This window comes from Euprymna scolopes, chromosome 12 (assembly GCF_053919585.1).
Source record: "Euprymna scolopes isolate OS-2025 chromosome 12, ASM5391958v1, whole genome shotgun sequence".
In the NCBI taxonomy this organism is placed as follows: domain Eukaryota; kingdom Metazoa; phylum Mollusca; class Cephalopoda; order Sepiida; family Sepiolidae; genus Euprymna; species Euprymna scolopes.
Window position 1 is genome coordinate 152,564,551 of NC_136493.1, and position 23,499 is coordinate 152,588,049.

General features: G+C 33.9%; 1 protein-coding gene across 1 annotated transcript in view; it reads right to left on the bottom strand.

The window, feature by feature from the left end:
- Positions 1–23,499, bottom strand: part of LOC145291560 (NACHT and WD repeat domain-containing protein 2-like) — a 119,464-nt gene that overhangs the window by 66,506 nt on the left and 29,459 nt on the right. The window contains exon 2 of the mRNA XM_080137623.1: positions 13,678–13,766. Coding sequence (XP_079993749.1) covers positions 13,678–13,766 — 89 coding nt within the window. The remainder of the gene's footprint in view (positions 1–13,677; positions 13,767–23,499) is intronic.

Consider the following 23,499-nt stretch of genomic DNA (forward strand, 5'->3'; position numbering starts at 1 on the left):
TCCATTATAAATGACTTTCATTATTCCAATTTTGAATCCGTGTCGCAGGCTTTATTTGCTTCTTAATCATTGGTCAATAGTCAGTACTGAGAATTGGCTGGCGCGGGAATTCATCGACCGATACGGGCTACTGTCAACCTGTTGGGCCCCAAACAGGAAATGACATCGTTTCGCGCGATATATATCGTTGGTCGTTTTGCCAAACAGGAAGCGCGCCATGCAAGAGCCAACACGCACATGCTATCTGATCGTGGCGCTCATTAAAAAATAGCCTCCATCACGCCACTTAATTTTTTTCTAGATTAATCATGAAATCTTTTTTATGGTGCTACTTCTTTCGATGGGTTGGCGATAATCTTGGCAGTGAGAAAGGGAGGAGGGTCATTTAATTTCCATAACTTTTATCAATCAATGTTCTCCGGTGTTTGTATTTCGGCGAATGAACCAATCAAGTTGAAGCTTTAAACGCATACAATAGCAGCCATTATTTCTGTTCCCGAATACATCAGTTTTCATGTATCGTCACTCGATGCGGCATAGTTGTTTTCGTATGAATAGTGTTGTATTTCACTGGTGATATGCAAGTTGAAGTTCCTTTCTCTTTCACCAGTTTTTTTTTTAATTATTTTTTATTATTCCTTCATTTTCGTACCGCACTGCAAGGTTATATAAAAACTTTCGCACGTTTAACCCCTGAAAGGGAAACACAATCAGCTTATCTGCCAATAAATATTTTCCTCCTTTCCTTCATTTCAGACTCTAGTTGATGTTAAACCCTATCAATTGAGCTGATTTCATCGATGTTATATTCGATTGTTATCCGACAGACTTAATTTGTTTCAGCTTTCATCTGTGGTATTTTGAGGTGTTGCTTTTTTATTCTTCTATTAAGGATACTACTAAAGTTAAAACATTTAACACACACATATTATATATATATATATATATATATATATATATATATATGTGTGTGTGTGTGTGTGTATATATATATATATATATATATATATATATATATATATATACTAGCAAAAGTACCCCTCGTTGACTGGGTTCAAAAACAGCCTACAGAAAATGGACTCTGATTTATGAAAGTATGATAGGTTATGAAAAGGAAGGGTTGTAAAGAGATAGCGTCGAATTTGGGAGTATCAAAACTAAAGCAAAATATGATGAAAGTAAAAATAAAATAGATAAACCTCATAATTTATTATACCATACCAGGTCACACTGAAACAATTATCACAATATTCTGTGGATTTATATTAAAAAACGTTGTTAAACTTTGTGACATATTTCCATTCTATGGAGGTCAGGCGCGAACGAACACCACATAATTTTATTATACCATATTTCTTCAAACTGAAACATAATTATCAAAGTATACTTACGCAGATAGATATGAAAAGTTTTTATTAAACTTTGTGCCCATTTCCATTCTATGGAGGCCAGGCGCGAACGCAGACCCCACAATTTTATTATACAATCCCTATTTAAGTTACAACATAATTATCAAAGTATTATGATGTACATCTATATTAAAAACACTTGTAAACGTGTTTTTTTAATTTTTAAAGTTTTTATTTTCATACTTTGTGGACCAGGTGCCAACGCAGACCCCACAATTTTAATGAACCACTGTTCTGCCAGATCAAACATACCCATTCCTGTGTCTCTATACATCTTCTATCATTATATATAATCAATTTTTTAAAATAGTCAACCATATAGGAGCCTATTCGTGAACACACACACACACACATTCAGAGTTTGTAATCTATTCTTTAGGCTATTTTTTTTTTACTCCTGTTCACCCCTTACAAAATATATCACCATTTGGACGTCGTAAGGGGCTACTATTTGTGGCCATGTATAGGAAAGATTAAGAAGATAGTTGTTTATGTTACATTTAAACTTCTGCATATCAGTCTATGTGACATTCTTTTAGTTAAATTTGATAAATTGTTTTAAAAGATTGAACTTAAAACCTTAAAATAACCTGCAAACTTTAATCATTATCATAGTAATCTCATCCATGTATCTCTGGAACAAATTAGCAGTTTGTGATACATAAAATTATTAAAGTTTCTATTTTATTAGACTCTCATATTATATTCATCTTCATTCTTGCTCTAATGAGTAGATTGGTATGTCTTAGCATATGAGCTCGCTCTTTCAGCCTCACTTTTCAGTGCTGTTCACTGTCTATCATTGCAAGATTCATTATTCCAAATTGAACGATAATCACCCCCTTCTCTTTCTAGACCTGATAGACTATACATAATTTTTGTCTTCCCTTCGATTTATTTTCAAGGTTCTTTCATTTTTACGTTAAAGGGGTGCCATTTTCATTTTTGTAAATCTTTCTATAACTACACAGTTTGGAGTTATTTTAACCGCCACATGTTTAATCGAACAAGATGTTTTCAAAGTGTTGAATAAAATCTAGATGTTCTAACATATTTTTTAAAATCTTTTCACACATCACTTGTACATAGGGTAAGCAGATGGGAGGTTTTTCAGTTTCTTCTGTTTGTATTACCTAAGGTGGAGAAAATATTACCAAATTAGTTTCTTTTTACAAGAGTGTTTTTTAGCTTATTTCTTGCTGGTATTGGCATTACTACTTATTGCCAGTAGTTGCAGGCAACCTGTGAGTCTACATTTGATACTGTATAGGTGGTAAGAATCAAAGTGAAGACATTGTGCAATGAAACTGACCTTGCAAATGTCTTAAAGGCATATCCGTGCTTGATGTTCTCACCATAAAGGCATGCCATCTATTATTAGTTCTACAAGAATAAAAAAGCATTGGAAATGCAAAAGGATATAGGGATGGTATGCCAAAAAGTATACAAACAAGATAGCTATGAATGGCTAGGCACATGGAAATAGAATTGCATCCAAAGTATAGCCCTATAGCTTTTTACAACCGTAATGATGGCACGGAATGAAGATTGGAGAAAAGCTATAGGGCTATACTTTGGATGCAATTCTATTTCCATGTGCCTAGCCATTCATAGCTATCTTGTTTGTATACTTTTTGGCATACTATCCCTATATCCTTTTGCATTTCCAATGCTTTTTTTATTCTTGTTAATTAGTATTTTACTTACAGTCTTATTTTTAAACTTACATTCATGATAGTATTGTCTTTTTTAGGAGGCGGCTCATTGCCGCCTCCATTAGTAGCAGGTCGCTTCCTGTTGGGTTTTAGGTCTTTGGGTTTTGGGCCTTAGGAGTTGCCTCTTGGTCCTCCATCGGTTCTATATTACATAGAGAGTGCTACCGCCTCTCTGATAAAACAGTTAGAGTATTATAAAGTTCTAAAATGTTCATACCTTCACTATTAAATTTTTCTTGGTTCATTCTTTGGCGTTTTGGCAAAGATTTGGCAGTTTTTTATATTTATATTTATAATAGTTTGTGCATGATGCAGCTTTTTTCCCCCTTGGGATCCCTGTTATACCGTGCTTTTGACTCAGCACGTGAGGCAGCCTTCTTTTTTTCTGGTTCTTTGTTATAAAGAGCACGTGAGGCAGCTTTTTTTCCCTCGGAATCCCTGTTATACCGTGCTTTTGAGTCAGCACGTGAGGCAGCCTTCTTTTTTCTGGTTCTTTGTTATAAAGAGCACGTGAGGCAGCTTTTTTCCCTCGGAATCCCTGTTATACCGTGCTTTTGAGTCAGCACGTGAGGCAACCTTCTTTTTTTCTGGTTCTTTGTTATAAAGAGCACGTGAGGCAGTTTTTCCCCCTCGGGATCCCTGTTATACCGTGCTTTTGAGTCAGCACGTGAAGCAGCCTTCTTTGCCTCAGGATTTGCATGATACTTAATTTTTATTATTTCAGGATTTTTCTGATAGTATTCTTTTTGCTTAGATAATACCTTGACTTTGTTTTTTTCATAGTCTGTATTTCTCTGAGCTTTTTTACTACGAGCTGACTTTGGCATTTTTTATTAAATGTAAACATATAACACTTATGTGTATCTTACTATAATATCACTTATCTTATAGCAAGACAACTCTCGTAGAATTGAGATACTGCCCCGTCACCAATAGTTAAAGTGTGGAACGGTATATACACCAATAGTGTAGTTGTTATCTTTATATGAAGTCCTAATCAGTGACAGTGTGAGGTTACTTGGTTAATTTATTGTAGTTTATTTTAGAAAACTTACTTGTTTTTATTAGTAGATTGTGTATAGTAGCCACAATATCTAGTTATTTTTGTGGCTAGGGCTTGGATTTTGATTCTTTTTGGTCAGCTTCCAGTGAGTTCTTAGAAGATGACTTTCTTGCAGTTTCTTTTGCGGTTAATGTAACTTATTTCCTTTGGCGTTTGGTGAGTTCTTAGAAGAACTGGTCTGATCTACTTTTCTTAGCGAGCGAAGAGATTCAGCTGCATTTAACAATGGTTGCTATAGTGTATTTTTGCGCATGCGTGAGAATTTCAAGTTTCCTCCTTATTTTTCAATAGTTTGACAGTAGTCATGTGTCTTTCTGCCAAGAGCGACAGACGTCAGTGTTAGCCGTGATCGTCTAGAGGTTAGGACCCCCACGTTGTGGCCGTGCTAACCTAGGTTCGAATCCTGGTCACAGCATTGACATTTTGTACATATTTTACTGTCCAAAATCTGAAGAATTATTTGTTTTTATAACATTGTTTTTTGACGTCGTACTTGCTGATAGGTTACTCTTATAACAATTTTGATCAACTGAGATAAAGATTTCGTGGTTTCATTAACGCTGGTGGGTTACTGTTTAAAGAAAAAACCTTAACGTTCATCTCAAATATTCAGCGTCCAAGAAATATAGGCCACTGGCAAACTGGAACGTCTGTGAGCATCCGGTGTATTATTTGGAGCTGTCCCTTTTGAGAGAAGTTCCGTGTTCGAAGTGGTCTGTCTACATTGGGTATATAGTGTTTAAAACTTGTTATTACACGTAATCTTGTTTAATTATGGAGTTAGCTAAAAAGCGATGGGTCACTGCACTTCTCCGTGTAAAGAGCAGTCAATTGATGCTTGAACTGTTGTCAGACACCGTTCGTACACCGAGATACATCGTCTCAAAAGAAAGAAGAATACGAAAGAAAAAAGAAGAAAGAAGAACAATTGGCCATTTTTGTACCCTTTTTTTTTGCTCTCTTTTGACATTTTAACCAACGTTCTGACACTCGCTGGATTCGTAAGACGCTTCTCTGTAAGAATATGTGCTTTTTGAAACTTATAAGTTGATTTTAGTTGAGATTTGGATAGTTTTGTTTTGTAGGCGTATATAGGCGTGTACGGGCCATCCCTATATAGAGAGTGCTACCGCCTCTCTGATATATATATATATATATATATATATATATATATATATATATATATATATATATATATATATATATATATATATATATATATATATATAGTCTTGGAAATTTTTAAGCTTTAAAACTATATTAAAAACAATTATTTAATTTTTGTATTTTTATCATTCGTTAGAAAACTATTTAGACAGTAAGTCATTTAATCACCTGCAATATATATATATATATATATATATATATATATGTACTTATTATAATAATAAATATATATATATATATATATATATATATATATATATATATATATGTACTTATTGATTTGTAAATCACCACTTGTTCTCGTCTCCTCTTACCAACAGCGACTATAATTCATTCCTCGCATTGTGACAGCCTCTCTTTTTCACACACACACACACACACACACACACACACACACACACACACACACACACGTATATATATATATATATATATATATATATATATATATATATATATATATATATGTTATTTTATTTGTTTTTGATTCTGCGATACGTTTTGAATTAATTTAATTATTTATACGAAAGTGCATTTTTACCTAAATGCGAGTTGGAAATAATTTTCCCTTTGATCAATTTGGTGCCTCTAAATTGGAAGCGACATATATATTGATAGTTTGATTGGTTTCTAACAACTATGGATCAAATTCAATGCAAATCTGATATATTTGAATTTGCAAATGGGTCGTTGATATTATCCCCCTCCTCCCCAAAATAAATAAACAAACTTTAATATTTTCTAAAGAAAATGAAATTTAGGAATTTTTTTTTAAATTGATATCTAATTATCGTTACATTTTCATAGATTTCGATATAAACAGAATAATTGTAATCTCAGGTGGAATAATTGTACGAACAATGATTGGGGTAGATAAATATGGAGTATGGAAATGGATTTCCGACTGAAACACGCGTGAAGGTCTTTCTTTCTTCTTCCCCGTCTGTGTGTCAAATTCTTTTCAGTCTCTATCTTTCTCTTTTTGTCAGCATCTCTCACAACTAGCTAACAATTGTTGGTGTTAGAGGGGTGATAGGTTTTCCCATTATAACACACACCTAATTGGAGTGTATGCATTTTTACGAATGGTTTTCAACTCTTTTTAACATCTTTACGTGAAACTAAATGAAACTACATAATATACAATATTACGATCTTTAGCTGTGTTCCAAATGATGATATGTTAATTATTTTAAAAGTGGATCCTGTATATATATATATATATATATATATATATATATATATATATATATATATATATATATATATATACACAAATGTATAAACATATATATATACCCATATATAAAAAATATATATATAATATAAGCAGATATATATATACAAATATATAAAAAGATATATATATACACATATATAAAAAGTTATATATACAAATATATAAATATATATATATTCACGTATATAAAAAGATATATATAAATATAATATATAAGCAGATATATATATATATACAAATATATAAGCTGATATATATATACAAATATATAAACAGATATATATATATAAATACATAAACAGATATATATACATATATAAACATATATATATATATAAACAGATATATATACAAATATATAAACAGATATATATAAGAATATATAAGCAGATATATATACAAAACAGAAATATATAGCAATTTTATAAAGAGACACACACCCATATATAGATATATAACTTTTATTATTAGTTCATGTATATACATAAATATTATAATGTGATATAATATATTGAACATAAATCTTTAGTATTTACTTGACTCGTTAGGCTAAGTGCACGGACTTTTTATATTGGTTTTTATATATCCACGTGGTGTTTAGTTTAGCAAACTAACCAACCAGAACAAAAGAATGCTAAGTAAAACGTAAGTGTGAAATTTGTTCATATAATTAGTGATTTCGTTGTTAATAATTATATAATACAAGCCTGGGTGCCCGGCGTAGGCCGGGTGTGTTGAGCAAAAAAAAATGGTAGTAGGTATGTAGGTTCGAACTCCTGACGCGAAGTCTCTGTCGAAAGTTTTGCGGACATACAAACATACATATATACGTATGGATGTATGCATGTATGTATGTATGTCTCGCAAAAACAGACAGGTGAAATTTATATTATAGAATATTATTTTAGTATAATAAGTAATGTGTTCTAATAGAGGAGATTAATTTTTAATAACTTTTTAACATAAATTTATTTGTAGTAATCAGTACATTCACTTTTTAAAGAGTTTAAACTGTTTTTTTTTATAAATAACGCATTTTTAGAGGTGTTAACGTCAATAAATGAGATTTTATTCTTTACGTTTAGTTCTAAGGTGAATCAGTTTTTTTTTTTTTGGAAAAGGATGATTGCGTATTTGTTTATTATTATCAATTATAATAAAAATAAGTTTTATGGTGTTATTGCATATTTTGTTTCAAGAACAGACATAGAAAATTCGTTAAAATTCAGCCCAAGAACCAAACCCACTAAAACTTCGTCATTTTCGCTGTAAATGTGTTCTTTGAAGTCATAAAAAGATACTTCAGTGGTGGAAATTAATGACATCTATTTTTAGTATTATTGTTGATTGAGAGAGAAACGAGTAACTGTATATATTATTGATGATTATAACAATTGTTTTTTTTTTCTTTTACAGGTGCATTAGTGAATAAGCTTTCTACGTCAAGTGAGGCAATGATTTTAATCATCGGTTGTTGGGATTGTAGGACTTGTGGTAATTCTTGTGTACTAGGAAGGTACAGACTGATAAATTCGTTTTCGTTTTTAAGGAATGTATTGGAATAGTAATTAGTGATCGGCGGAGGTTTCTGTATTTTAACTCTTTCGTCTAAATAATTTGTAATCATCAACTGTTATTATTTGAACTTTTCTACCCTCAGCGATTTGCTTTAAACTTTGGAAAATATTGAGTAAAAGATGATATAAACTATGTATAATCCCCGCGTACATTCGTAGCGATTAATGCCTTGTCTTCTTTTTCTTTTAGCGATTAATACCTTGTCTTCTTTTTCTTTTAGCGATTAAGACCTTGTCTTCTTTTTCTTTTAGCGATTAAGACCTTGTCTTCTTTTTCTTTTAGCGATTAAGACCTTGTCTTCTTTTTCTTTTAGCGATTAAGACCTTGTCTTCTTTTTCTTTTAGCGATTAAGACCTTGTCTTCTTTTTCTTTTAGCGATTAATACCTTGTCTTCTTTTTCTTTTAGCGATTAAGACCTTGTCTTCTTTTTCTTTTAGCGATTAAGACCTTGTCTTCTTTTTCTTTTAGCGATTAATACCTTGTCTTCCTTTTCTTTTAGCGATTAAGACCTTGTCTTCTTTTTCTTTTAGCGATTAAGACCTTGTCTTCTTTTTCTTTTAGCGATTAATACCTTGTCTTCCTTTTCTTTTAGCGATTAAGACCTTGTCTTCTTTTTCTTTTAGCGATTAATACCTTGTCTTCCTTTTCTTTTAGCGATTAATACCTTGTCTTCTTTTTCTTTTAGCGATTAATACCTTGTCTTCTTTTTCTTTTAGCGATTAAGACCTTGTCTTCTTTTTCTTTTAGCGATTAAGACCTTGTCTTCTTTTTCTTTTAGCGATTAATACCTTGTCTTCTTTTTCTTTTAGCGATTAATAAATTGTCTTCCTTTTCTTTTAGCGATTAATACCTTGTCTTCTTTTTCTTTTAGCGATTAAGACCTTGTCTTCTTTTTCTTTTAGCGATTAAGACCTTGTCTTCTTTTTCTTTTAGCGATTAAGACCTTGTCTTCTTTTTCTTTTAGCGATTAAGACCTTGTCTTCTTTTTCTTTTAGCGATTAAGACCTTGTCTTCCTTTTCTTTTAGCGATTAATACCTTGTCTTCTTTTTCTTTTAGCGATTAATACCTTGTCTTCCTTTTCTTTTAGCGATTAAGACCTTGTCTTCCTTTTCTTTTAGCGATTAAGACCTTGTCTTCTTTTTCTTTTAGCGATTAATACCTTGTCTTCCTTTTCTTTTAGCGATTAATACCTTGTCTTCCTTTTCTTTTAGCGATTAAGACCTTGTCTTCTTTTTCTTTTAGCGATTAAGACCTTGTCTTCTTTTTCTTTTAGCGATTAATACCTTGTCTTCTTTTTCTTTTAGCGATTAATAAATTGTCTTCCTTTTCTTTTAGCGATTAATACCTTGTCTTCTTTTTCTTTTAGCGATTAAGACCTTGTCTTCTTTTTCTTTTAGCGATTAAGACCTTGTCTTCTTTTTCTTTTAGCGATTAAGACCTTGTCTTCTTTTTCTTTTAGCGATTAAGACCTTGTCTTCTTTTTCTTTTAGCGATTAATACCTTGTCTTCTTTTTCTTTTAGCGATTAAGACCTTGTCTTCTTTTTCTTTTTCGTGATAATGTTAGTCGCTACAAATCTAAAAAGTAAAAAAATGGACAGAATACTGCGACCTGAGAGATTCAATGTAAAACCTTCAACTCCTAACCATGAAAAGCTGTACAAGCATTGGAAACTTACATTCGAAAATTTTTGAATACGATTAATAATCACAGCGAAATCGAGAATAACTCCGAAAGCTTTTTCACAAAAATCAATACTATATCTGCAGCAATATACGACATAATAAGCGACACCAACGTCTACAATAGTATTGAATTAATTTGGAATTTTTGATTGAGATGAGTGATTTGTATAACTGGCAGGAACATAGATAATGACCTCCAGGAGACAAAAATGGTCACATTCAATGCTACCAAGACTAAGCTTGTTTCGTTCAATAATTACAAGAAACCTTCTCTACCACTAATAGCAATGTCTAAAAACACAATAACCTGAAAGTACTTCTTTTAAACTCCTCGGCCTAACGTTCACAGGGAACATGAGTAGGAATAGATACATTGAGCGCATTGCCAAGGCCACTGCGAAGAAAGTGGGCTCTCTCTATCGTGCTAAAAAGCTACTTACACCTGATAGTATCCTGTACCTCTATAAGGCCACTATTCGCCCATATATGGAGTATTGTTGTCACATTTGGGTTGGTGCATCAGCTCTAGTCTTTCACTAACAGGGTTAAAAAAAAAAGAGTCGCCAACCTGAACTGACATCTATGTTTCAGCCTCTGTCCCATTGACCAACTATTGCATCTCTCTGCCGGTTCTACAAGTACTTTAATGTTGAATGCTCTGACGAACTACAAGCACTTATACTCCCTCGACGTAAATACCCCCGACAAACCTGACAAGCAGCTAAATCCTACTCCTATACAATAGAAATCCTTAGGTGTAAGAAAGCCTTCTACTCTAATAGTTTCTTCCTCAGAACTGCTACAGTTTGAAACTCCCTTCGGGGATTCTGCTTTCTTAACTATACTGACATGCAGAAGTTCAAGTGTAATGTGAACAGGCATCTTACTGCTCAACTCCCTCTATAATATCCCTGCAATTTATGTCCCGGATAGTAGCCCCTACTTCAGAATGGCACTGTACCTTGTTTGGGGTGAAAATTAAATTTAAAAAAGAATGCTACGAAAATAATAACAATACAATTCCTGCCACCATAAGCCCTTCGGAATATTCCATGTAGCCACTATACAGAAAAAATATTCACTCATTTAGGGTTTGTTTCTTTTATGGGAATCCAAGCTAATCACGGTTACTATGTCCGGCGCGTAACGCTGAGTGCAAAAATTGTAAAAAAAGGAGATTGTAGCGAAATTCAACAACTGTTACATGATAAGGGCTGTCCCCTTTTCATGTAAGTATAAAAATAGAGAGATTTAGTTAAAATGAAAATGAAATAGAATAGACGAAATTCGAACCTCGTAAATTAGGTTTAGAAATAGATTACGAGAGAGAATTAGAAAATGGAATGTAAAACAAACCATTGTTTAGCTTAGAGATAAAATAGTTTCAAGAAAAGAATGTGCGTTGTCAATTCTGTTATGAAAAATTCAATTGAGGAATGCAACCACAAGATAATTTAATAAACATGTTTTTAACATATTGGAAATATAGGTTACTGGGAATATAGGTTAAAATTCCTTTTGTAAAAAAGGAAAAAGTTTTGGACACGCATGTCCAGAACACGTGAAAGAAGACACATGTTTTAACATGTGTATGATGTCATGGAAAATGGGAAGTTCTAGATATAGTTAGAAACTTTGGAGAAACTGGGAGAGAAACTCAGAGAGAGTCTGAGGACGACAGACGACAGTCTAGACATGGACATTCGAACGTCTAGAAGCAAGACGGTCACTTTTGAAACTTAGAATGTGAAGCTTTGAATTCTTGACTCAGAAAACCACGGCCGGTCGAGAGAAGAAATAAACCCATCATATGTTTTTATAAACGTCGTCTTTGTGTTGTAATTCTACCAAAAGGTAAAGTGAAAATTGTTATTATATGTCTTGTATATCATGTGGTTTAAAATGTCTTTACATACACAATATGAACACTAAGACTGTCTCCTCACTCTAAGAGCTTCTACACTTCTAAGTACGAACATTTTATAAATATGAATCTCGTCATAACACGAACAATCTCTCTTACAACAACATCCCTCTTAATAAGACTCACTCTAGTAAGACTCCCTAAGTCTCTAAGAACCTCTCAGTAATAAGACTCTCTCTTAATAAGACTCAACAACAGCATCACTCTAATAAGACTCCTATATAACACAACAACATTAAGGAAATTGATTACGTGGTGAAAGTATTGAAGAAAGTAGCTTACAGAAACGGGTGCATCTCTTTCTATTCTATCAGGTGACAGAATGAGAGAAGGAAAGAGAAAAAAGAAGCTTTGTTTGTAAAAGACTCAATTATATATATGGCGTTAATTTGCATAGGACGACAGAAACTGCTATGAAAAAGACGAGTTGGAAGCACAACAGGCAGTTAGTTTTCGAAACTGAGAGAGAGAACGGACGTTAGAAAGTACAGTTGAATTTAGTCGTGAGAAAGTAGAAGTTCGAACAAATATATTTCTTCATTTAATTTCTTTTCTTTTTCATTGAAGTATGTAGAGTTTCAGTTACTGTTGCTACACTTTACAAGCCTGACCCTCTGTTTTACCGGATTTGAAACAAAAAACGAAATACATTACCGTTTTTATTGTATTTTCACCCCAAACAAGGCACAGTGCAACTTTGATGTAGGGGCGACTAGCAAGGACATCATCTTTCTATTTGATAACTCGAAAACATAAAAACGACAAAAATATACCGTTGTACTTCTCCAAATTTTAGTATTTTTAATCGACCTGGGGCTGAAAATACGGCTGCAGATACCTTTTCTAGTACCTTTTCTGTCCTCACTCACAATTTTGAAAACGTTCGTAATTTGCGCGTTCAATTATGCCGTCCTTCTACTACACACCATCTGCCACTTTTATAGAGCGAGAAACATCTGAATGAGTAAAAAATAATACTAATACTAAATATTCGTCCAAACTCCTCCTTTCCAAGTTTTTCTTTTCTCTTTTCATTTCTTGATTCCATCACCCGACAGGATAGACGGAAGCGCCGTCGCTTGTGTAAGTCACGTTTTTCATTACTTTTGCCACAATCTCCTATTCGTTTTAGACCAAATAGAAAGCATAACTGATTTGTGCATCTCCTGACAGTACCTAAAACCTAAATTCATAAATAGTAACCGGAAGATAATTGCAAAAGCAATACTACCTTTCCAACGACTAAATATCAATTTCACATAGCCACTATCGACCTTTGTATACGATATTTTCGTTCGTTTTCTCCTGCAGAGACATGACATCATTTTTGTTCTTGTTGGAGATTCAACTGCAATTTTTTTTTTTTTTTAGATTTTTATTGTCTCTTTAAGTGCAATTGTTTGCATCTTTCTTGTACTTGGTTCACCGGGTATATTTGCCAGAAAGTTTTGGAAATTACTTTTTCATGAGCTCGGTTGCTTCTATAATTACTGGAATGATGTAGATCTTCCTAAAATTCCAATTTCTTTTCGTGTCGTGCATAAGACGCTGGTATTTCTTTATTAAAAATTAAAAATAAATTATGGTGAATGTACAAAATGTTTAATTTTTTTTTTCAATTTTGACCCTTTTTTGACTCATTAAAAACTATTTTAACTGGCTAAAGATCCATAAAAGAACGATTCATAAAAAAATCTAAGCATTTGAGGCCCCTAGCACCGCTCTGCGACTTTGTTTGGAAAGATATAGAGTTTGAAAATATGGAGACAGACAGACAGACAGACAGACAGACAATGTGAGTTTTATAAATTAGATTTTACAAATCAGCAATTGTCAAAACGCTGACCTTATCTTATGGCTAAACAAGTAAAAATAGAAAAATAAAACATAGTTTACCTGAAATTCCAATCCATATTTTTCGCGGCAAAAATCCTTGATTCTTGGATAAGTCTTTTCCATTAAAGCATTTCGTTCCACAGTTGTATCTGCGGAGAGGATTTTAATAAATAAAATTTCTTTTGATACAGACGTCTAAACAATATTAAGATAAAAATTAAATTTATATCTGCACGTGTTCATTCTTCCTTACGAGAATCATAAGCATTAATCTGCCGATCACAATTTACTGGTTGATGCATTAGCTGAAACAACCATTTATGTTATTTGGTCATAAATTGTAAAAAGAAAAAAAAAACAGTTAAAAAATATATACATGAAATAGCTGGAAAAAAAAAGACAAACCAGGAATAACATTGTAGCATGGCCAGTGAATCCATCATTGGTAATCTGCAAGGCGAAAGAGAACTCCTTTTAAGAAACAAAATATCCAGAATTATAGTTCCAATGGCTTGAATTTCAAAACGTGAAAAACCGGCTAACGTTCATAAAAGAAGATTTGGGTCTTTTAGGTTGTATTGCATTCGCAGAAATAAAGAAAAGTTAATACTTGGTCAAGGAAAAAGAACAAATGGATAGATAGCCAACATCTTCAGACAGTTTACTGTTTCCTTTAAAATATGGATGTTTTATATGCTTCAGTTCAAAGTACATTTAGATTAAAATAATGAAGCGTCTTCTGTGTAAAAACAACAAAAAAAAGAAATATGTTTTTGATGTGTAAAGAACGTGGCTAAAATAAATGTACAATGGTTTAAAAGTAATTTAAATGCAATTTGAATTGAAGCATATAAAAGCATCCATATTTTAAAAGAAACAGTAATCAAAAATATCCAGAAGACGACTGAAGAAAAGCAGTTTAAAGTACTTGCAAAAAAAAACAGCCGGACGAAAACAATTATAGATCTTTCTTACACAAATTCGACCGAGATATTAGAATGAACATACGAAAAAAACGATTAAACGATTATATATATATTCTCTGACTGTCAACTGTGAAAGGCCGCAGAAATGGTATTCATGAGTATTTAAGTTCATTCTATCCATGTGTTAGTTACCTGTGGCTTTAAGGAATGTCGCTAGTCTACAAAGCTAAAGGTGCCTTTGTGGTTGGATTCGAATCTCCAGACCACCAGTAATTATCACTTCTTGTATGGATGATTGTATATGCATGAAACTTTAGTATCTGTAGATATAATATGGCAATGTTTATTAATATAATATAATATATATATATATATATATATATATATATATATATATATATATATATACACTTGTGCCCGATATTATTCATACCCCCCCTTGAAAATTGAGTTTATTAGGTGTAACTTTTGTAAGAATTTATTGTTTACGTCCATATTGATACATATTCTTAATAAACCTCTTCTGATCATTTTCGTCATTTTAAAATCTCGGGATACTTGTAATAAAAGAAATATACAGCTATTTATAAAATCTGCAATGTTCAAAAATAATCATACCCCCTTATTTTTTCAGTATTAATCGAGTTTCTGACTGTTTGTTTTCTGTTTGATTCTTATTTTGAATGCTTTTATACAACCTTTGATTAATTTCATTTCGTTTTTTGCATTTTTCAGAAATTAAAATGATATCAACTGAAAACCAATAAAAGAATAAAAATTATTAGAATGGGGAAGAAAAAAGAGCTTAGTAATGATCTTAGGACTAAAATTGTGAATTCACATAAGGATGGTTTAGGTTACAAGTCAATTTCCAAGAAATTTGAGGTCCCTACAGCAACAGTACAGAGCATCATCAAAAAATTCCAGAGCCACCACACAACAAACAACTTGATTGGTAGAGGAAGGAAAAGGAAACTGTCTGCTAGAGCCACCAGGAATATTGTAAGAAGTGTTAATGCAAATCCAACCACCACTAATAAGGACATTTTAGAAAATCTGGAGTCTTCTGGCATAAAAATATCAAGGCAAACATTGCAAAGGACTCTGCATGAAAATGGTCTGAAAGGAAGAAGACCAAGAAGGACTCCATTGCACACCGGAAAACACCTTGCAGCACGTCTAAAGTTTGCTAGGACCCATGTGAATTCTCCAGAGTCCGTTTTCTCAAGTATTTTGTGGACTGACGAAACAAAAATTGAATTGTTTGGCCATATGGATGCTTCTTACGTTTGAAGGAAGAAAGGAGAAGCTTACAACCCAAAGAACACCATACCCACGGTGAAACATGGTGGTGGTAGCCTAATGTTTTGGGGCTCCTTTTCGGCTAGTGGTCCAGGTAGTTTGGTCAAGATAGATGGAACCATGAAGAAGGAGCAATATTTGGAGATACTCCAGAAAAACATTAGACAGGATGCGGAGAAGCTCCATTTAGGACTAAACTGGGTCCTTCAACAGGATAATGATCCAAAACATACTGCCAAAATAGTCAAGAAATGGTTTGAGGATAATCAAATTAATGTTTTGGAATGGCCTAGCCAGAGTCCCGACCTGAAACCTATCGAAAACCTCTGGCACATATTGAAAACTGAGGTTAAAAAGCGGAAACCTAGAAATTTGAGGGATTTGGAGAACTGCATTGAAGAATGGTCAAAAATCAGTGTTGATGCTTGTAAAAACCTTGTTGATAAATATCCCAAACGGTTACAGGCAGTTATCAAGAATAAAGGGCATGCTATTGACTATTAGTAAGAGAGGTATGAATAATTTTGAACTAGTGCCATTATTGTTTTTCTTTGTATAATGTTTCAAACTTGCATAATTTATTTATTTGTTGAGTTTAAATTAAATGCTTATGCTTGATTTATTGTTTGAAATCCCTTTAATATTTTCTACCTTCTGGTTTGAGCAATATTCTTATAGAAATCTCAAAGATCCGAGGGGTATGAATAATATCGGGCACAAGTGTATATATATATATAGTCATCTACATACAGTACAGTTTCATTGTTTCACAGCTCATCAGTGCGGCCAGACAAGCAACTACAATACATAATTATTTACTATAATAATAATTAAATACCTACAAACACTAGTGTTTCAGAATTTCCGGAATCATCAGTGAAAGATGTCACGATTACCACCGGTCGATAGATTTGAACCTGGCAACATTCGGCCACTGTCAAGCGCGAAAAATACTGTTGAAATTTAAACATTTATTTTTAAATGTTTTTAAATGTCTGTCAGAGTTATCTAATCATTATATGATGATCTGCATATATGGACTATATTGACAGACTTAATTTCAACTGAAAGTGCTCAACGATAAGGAACGAGTTTCTTAAAGGGACTGACATAATTATTAAACTTCATTGTGTTTATAGATTTGTATACAAGATATTCATTTGATCATTATGAATTTTGGAACATAGTTACTAGATTTAAAACATAGTTACTAGATTTAAAACATAGTTAATAGATTTAAATCATAGTTACTAGACTTAACACATAGTTACTAGACTTAAAACATAGTTACTAGATTTAAGACATAGTTACTAGATTTAAAACATAGTTACTAGATTTAAAACATAGTTACTAGACTTAACACATAGTTACTAGACTTAAAACATAGTTACTAGATTTAAAACATAGTTACTAGACTTAAAACACAGTTACTAGACTTAAAACATAGTTACTAGACTTAAAACATAGTTACTAGACTTAAAACATAGTTACTAGATTTAAAACATAGTTACTAGATTTAAAACATAGTTACTAGATTTAAAACATAGTTACTAGACTTAACACATAGTTACTAGACTTACAACATAGTTACTAGACTTAAAACATAGTTACTAGATTTAAAAACTAGTTACTAGATTTAAAACATAGTTACTAGACTTAAAACATAGTTACTAGATTTAAAACATAGTTACTAGATTTAAGACATAGTTACTAGATTTAAAACATAGTTACTAGACTTAAAACATAGTTACAAGATTTAAAACATAGTTACTAGATTTAAGACATAATTACAAGATTGAAAACATAGTTACTAGACTTAAAACATAGTTACTAGATTTAAAACATAGTTAATAGATTGAAAACATAGTTACTAGATTTAAAACATAATTACTAGATTGAAAACATAGTTACTAGACTTAAAACATAGTTACTAGATTTAAAACATAGTTAATAGATTGAAAACATAGTTACTAGATTTAAAACATAATTACTAGATTGAAAACATAGTTACTAGACTAAAAACATAGTTGCTAGACTTAAAACATCGTTACTAGATTGAAAACATAGTTACTAGATTTAAAACATAGTTACTAGATTGAAAACATAGTTACTAGACTAAAAACATAGTTGCTAGACTTAAAACATCGTTACTAGATTGAAAACATAGTTACTAGATTTAAAACATAGTTACTAGATTGAAAACATAGTTACTAGACTAAAAACATAGTTACTAGATTTAAAACATAGTTACTAGACTTAAAACATAGTTACTAGATTTAAAACATAGTTACTAGATTTAAAACATAGTTACTAGACTTAAAACATAGTTACTAGATTGAAAACATAGTTACTAGACTTAAAACGTAGTTACTAGATTTAAAACATAGTTACTAGATTTAAAACATAGTTACTAGACTTAACACATAGTTACTAGATTTAAAACATAGTTACTAGACTTAAAACATAGATACTAGATTTGAAACATAGTTACTAGATTTAAAACATAGTTACTCGATTTAAAACATAGTTACTAGACTTAAAACATAGTTACTAGATTTAAAACATAGTTACTAGATTTAAAACATAGTTACTAGACCTAAAACATAGTTACTAGATTGAAAACATAGTTACTAGATTTAAAACATAGTTACTAGACTTAAAACATAGTTACTAGATTTAAAACATAGTTACTAGACTTAAAACATAGTTACTAGACTTAAAATATAGTTACTAGATTGAAAACATAGTTACTAGATTTAAAACATAGTTACTAGACTTAAAACATAGTTACTAGATTTAAAACATAGTTACTAGAATTAAAACATAGTTACTAGATTTAAAACATAGTTACTAGACTTAAAACATAGTTACTAGACTTATAATATAGTTACTAGATTGAAAACATAGTTACTAGATTTAAAACATAGTTACTAGACTTAAAACATAGTTACTAGATTTAAAACATAGTTACCAGACTTAAAACATAGTTACTAGATTTAAAACATAGTTACTAGACTTAAAACATAGTTACTAGATTTAAAACATAGTTACTAGACTTAAAACATAGTTACTAGATTTAAAACATAGTTACTAGATTTAAAACATAGTTACTAGATTTAAAACATAGTTACTAGACTTAACACATAGTTACTAGATTTAAAACATAGTTACTAGACATAAAATATAGTTACTAGATTTAAAACATAGTTACTAGACTTAAAACATAGTTACTAGATTTAAAACATAATTACTAGACTTAAAACATAATTAAAATTATTAGAAATGGTATTCATGAGTATTTAAGTTCATTCTATCCATGTGTTAGTTACCTGTGGCTTTAAGGAATGTCGCTAGTCTACAAAGCTAAAGGTGCCTTTGTGGTTGGATTCGAATCTCCCGACCATCAGTAATTATCACTTCTTGTATTCGACAAGGCCTTCGACAAGGTATGGCATAAGGGTCTACTTCACAAGATTTCCAGCTACGGTATAATGGGAAATATTTTCTCAATCATTAAATCATTTCTCTCCGATAGGCTCATAAGAGTAGTGGTCGATGGACAAAAATCGGAGGCCTGCAATATAAATGCTGGAGTCCCCTAGGGGTCAATCCTGGGCCCAACTCTCTTCCTGATCTACATCAATGACCTCCCTAAACACATACTTAAATCATTCGTTGACATCTATGCTTATGACACAACCATCTATGGCAACACATCAAAGGCTGTAAATGACAAAGTTCTCTCTGATTCTCTCTCCTCTGATCTCGAGTGCGTGGTTCAGTGGGGGAAGATGTGGCTGGTTACCTTTAATGCATCTAAAACCAAACTCCTATCCTTACATCATCAACGCTCTGATCCCCAGCTGGCATCAATTGTGATGGATGTCTCTCGTCTGGGTGAGGCCCCGTGTTTTGACAAGCTTCTGGGTTTGACCTTTACTCCTGATCTGAAATGGAACATGTACATCAAGTCTGTTGCCAAGGTCGCTGGAAAGATGGTAGGATCCTTCTACCGCTCCAGAAGATATCTCACTACTGATGCAATTCTCTATCTATATAAAAGCCAAGTACGTCCAAGGATGGAATACTGTTGCCATATCTGGGCAGGAGCTGCTAAAAACAGCCTACCCTGCCTTGACAGAGTACAAAATAGACTTCGTGGCTTAGTGGGGGATGCCCTTTTCTCTACCCTGCAACCTCTCTCCCACAGAAGAGATGTTGCGAGCCTATCCTTGTTTTATCGTTATTTCCATGGCAGGTGCTCATGTGAACTCCAATCTCTGGTCCCTCCTCGCCAATCTTTCACGAAAAACACCCGTCTAGCCGAATCCACTGTGAAAAATTTCCCCCACTCTATATCTGTGCCTAAATCAAAACGTGGATTCCATGAACAAAGCTTCTTTCTTAGAACTGCACGCCTGTGGAACTCTGTTCCGTCTGCTTGCTTCCCACCGGACTACAACTTGGATGTCTTCAAGTCCAATGTTAACAAATTCCTAATGAACCGCCCCCTTAAGTAAACACTTCATCAAATCTCCACACTAACGTAATGTACTTGCAATAACCCTTATCCCTGAGTGGCATCCAGGCCTTGATAAGTGGTGATCACTGTGTAAAAAAAAAATTTTTTTTAAATTACTAGACTTAAAACATAATTAAAATTAAGGAAAAATATTAGAATCGTCCCATCACTAACTCCTCTTCTCTCCTCTCTCTTTATCTCTCAATCCAATCCTGTTGCAAATTTAGTTGCTTCCACTTCATGAATTCTCACATCCCATCTTCCATTAACAATGAAAATGAAAAGCATAGTAATGTCCTTTTTAATCACTTCGTAACTTTTCAGTAGATATTACCCTAAATAACCGATTAATATTAACTACCCATGTGGGGTCAAAGAAATACCTGGTTTAGGACCCAGGCGCGGGGCGAACCCTCTCAGTGCTGATAGACCCGTAGATCTTCTCAGGTCATCCGTCTAGGAGAAGGAAAACTCTGAAGCTAAACCTAGGGGAGGGAAGGCTCTTCAGTCCTGGACGACAACCTTCCTAGAGCTGGTGACTCATACAAATTACCGGTTGGCAAACCTAAACTGCTTAAGGAGGAGATAGGCCCTGTCTATCACCCGGCTCTCATACTCCTTCTTTGCCTATTAGGCGGAGAGGTGCTATCACAGGGACTCGTCAGAATCGCCTAGTGGTTGACCTTGTTTCCTGACTAGGGCAATGGACGCCGTTTTTCCCCGCTCCCGCCACATCCCATCCCCCTAAAATGGACACTGTGGGAATGCTTCAGTACCATATATGCCAGTACAGTTGGACTTGGATGTCTTTTGTCTAATCGATTGAGGGTACCGGATCGACAGTTCCTGACTGCTGTTTCCGACTGATAGTATTAACTCTTTCGTAGTGCTTAGAGTGGCTGCTCTATCAACAGTTGTATAATATCGGGATGATTGTAATGCCATGTCGCACATGGAAAGGGACCCTGTACTCATCCCAGGTGGGCTTTCCTGAGGTCACAATCCTGTAGGTGAGGACAGCTGATGGTTTACTTGTATTGCATGTCTGATATTCTGCACAACCACTTGTCCAGTACCCCTCACTCACCATAACTGAAAATTTTAAATTAAATAAAATGAAATGACAGCTAAAGCAAAAATTACGTTTAAACCAGGACCAAACTCAAAGAAAACCAACCTGCCTCCCCCCTTGGGGCTTGCATTTACGAATATCTGCGGGCTTAGAACTAATTTAGATGATATTGAATCATTTCTCCTAGTAAACATCCCGGATATCTTAGCATTAAGTAAAACTAACCTACACTCCCTCTTTTCCCTTACCACGTTAACATGCCTGGTTATCTCCCACTCTACCGTAAGGACTCGGACAGACATATGCATGGGCTTGGAGTCTATATTCGTAACATCCTCCCCCCTGACTAGAGACTCTACTTACACAGACATAGCTGGTAGCACAACACATAGCTTCTCTATATCTCATTCCTTATCACAGATGGTTACATTTCCGACACATTTCCGAGACCAGCAAGATCAACATGCCTCACTACTTAATCTATTTCTGATCACGATTCTCCTACTATCAAACAATCATGAAGTTGCTTGCACGGCAACCGACAAGGCTAACATGCTTGCTAGTCGGTTTGCCTCAAACTCCACATTGGACATGGCACACCACTCCCTCCCCGACTTTTCTTTGCGGACAGACGCCACATTAGACGATTTGAAAACTACCCCTTCTCAGGGACATGGTATCATAAAAAACATAGACACCTCAAAAGCATGTGTAATCCTGGCTTTGCTATTAAAAATATGCTGGCTTTGCTATTACAAACATAGACACCTCAAAAGCATTTTTTTTTTTTTTTTTTTTTTTTTTTTTACACAGTGATCACCACTTATCAAGGCCCGGAAGCCACTCAGGGATAAGGGTTATTGCAAGTACATCACGTTAGTGAGGAGATTTTATGAAGTGTTTAATTAGGGGGGCGGTTCATTAGGAATTTGTTAACATTAGACTTGAAGACATCCAAGTTGTAGTCCGGAGGGAAGCAGGCAGACGGAACAGAGTTCCACAGGCGTGCAGTTCTAAGAAAGAAGCTTTGCTCATGAAATCCGCGTTTTGATTTAGGCACAGATATAGAGTGGGGGAAATTTTTCACAGTGGATTCAGCTAGACGGGTGTTTTTCGTGAAAGTTTGGCGAGGGGGGACCAGGGATTGGAGTTCAGACGAGCACCTGCCATGAAAATAACGATAAAACAAGGATAGGCTCGCAACGTCTCTTCTGTGGGAGAGGGGTTGCAGGGTAGAGAAAAGGGCATCCCCCACTAAACCACGAAGTCTATTTTGTACTCTGTCAAGGCATGATAGGCTGTTTTTGGCAGCTCCTGCCCAGATATGGCAACAGTATTCCATCCTTGGCCGTACTTGGCTTTTATATAGATAGAGAATTGCATCAGTAGTGAGATATCTTCTGGAGCGGTAGAAGGATCCCACCATCTTTCCTGCGACCTTGGCAACAGACTTGATGTACGTGTTCCATTTCAGATCAGGAGTAAAGGTCAAACCCAAAAGCTTGTCAAAACACGGGGCCTCACCCAGACGAGAGCCATCCATCACAATTGATGCCAGCTGGGGATCAGAGCGTTGATGATGTAAGGATAGGAGTTTGGTTTTAGATGCATTAAAGGTAACTAGCCACATCTTCCCCCACTGAACCACGCGCTCGAGATCAGAGGAGAGAGAATCCGAGAGAACTTCGTCATTTACAGCCTTTGATGTGTTGCCGTAGATGGTCGTGTCATCAGCATAGATGTCAACGAATGATTTAAGTATGTGTCTAGGGAGGTCATTGATGTAGATCAGGAAGAGAGTTGGGCCCAGGATTGACCCCTGAGGGACTCCAGCATTTATATTGCAGGCCTCCGATTTTTGTCCATCTACCACTACTCTTATGAGCCTATCGGAGAGAAATGATTTAATGATTGAGAAAACATTTCCAGTTATACCGTAGCTGGAAATCTTGTGAAGTAGACCCTTATGCCATACTTTGTCAAAGGCCTTTGATATGTCAAGAGCAATTGCCCTAGAAAGGAAGCCTTTGTCAAGAGATTCACTAATCCTGTGGGATATA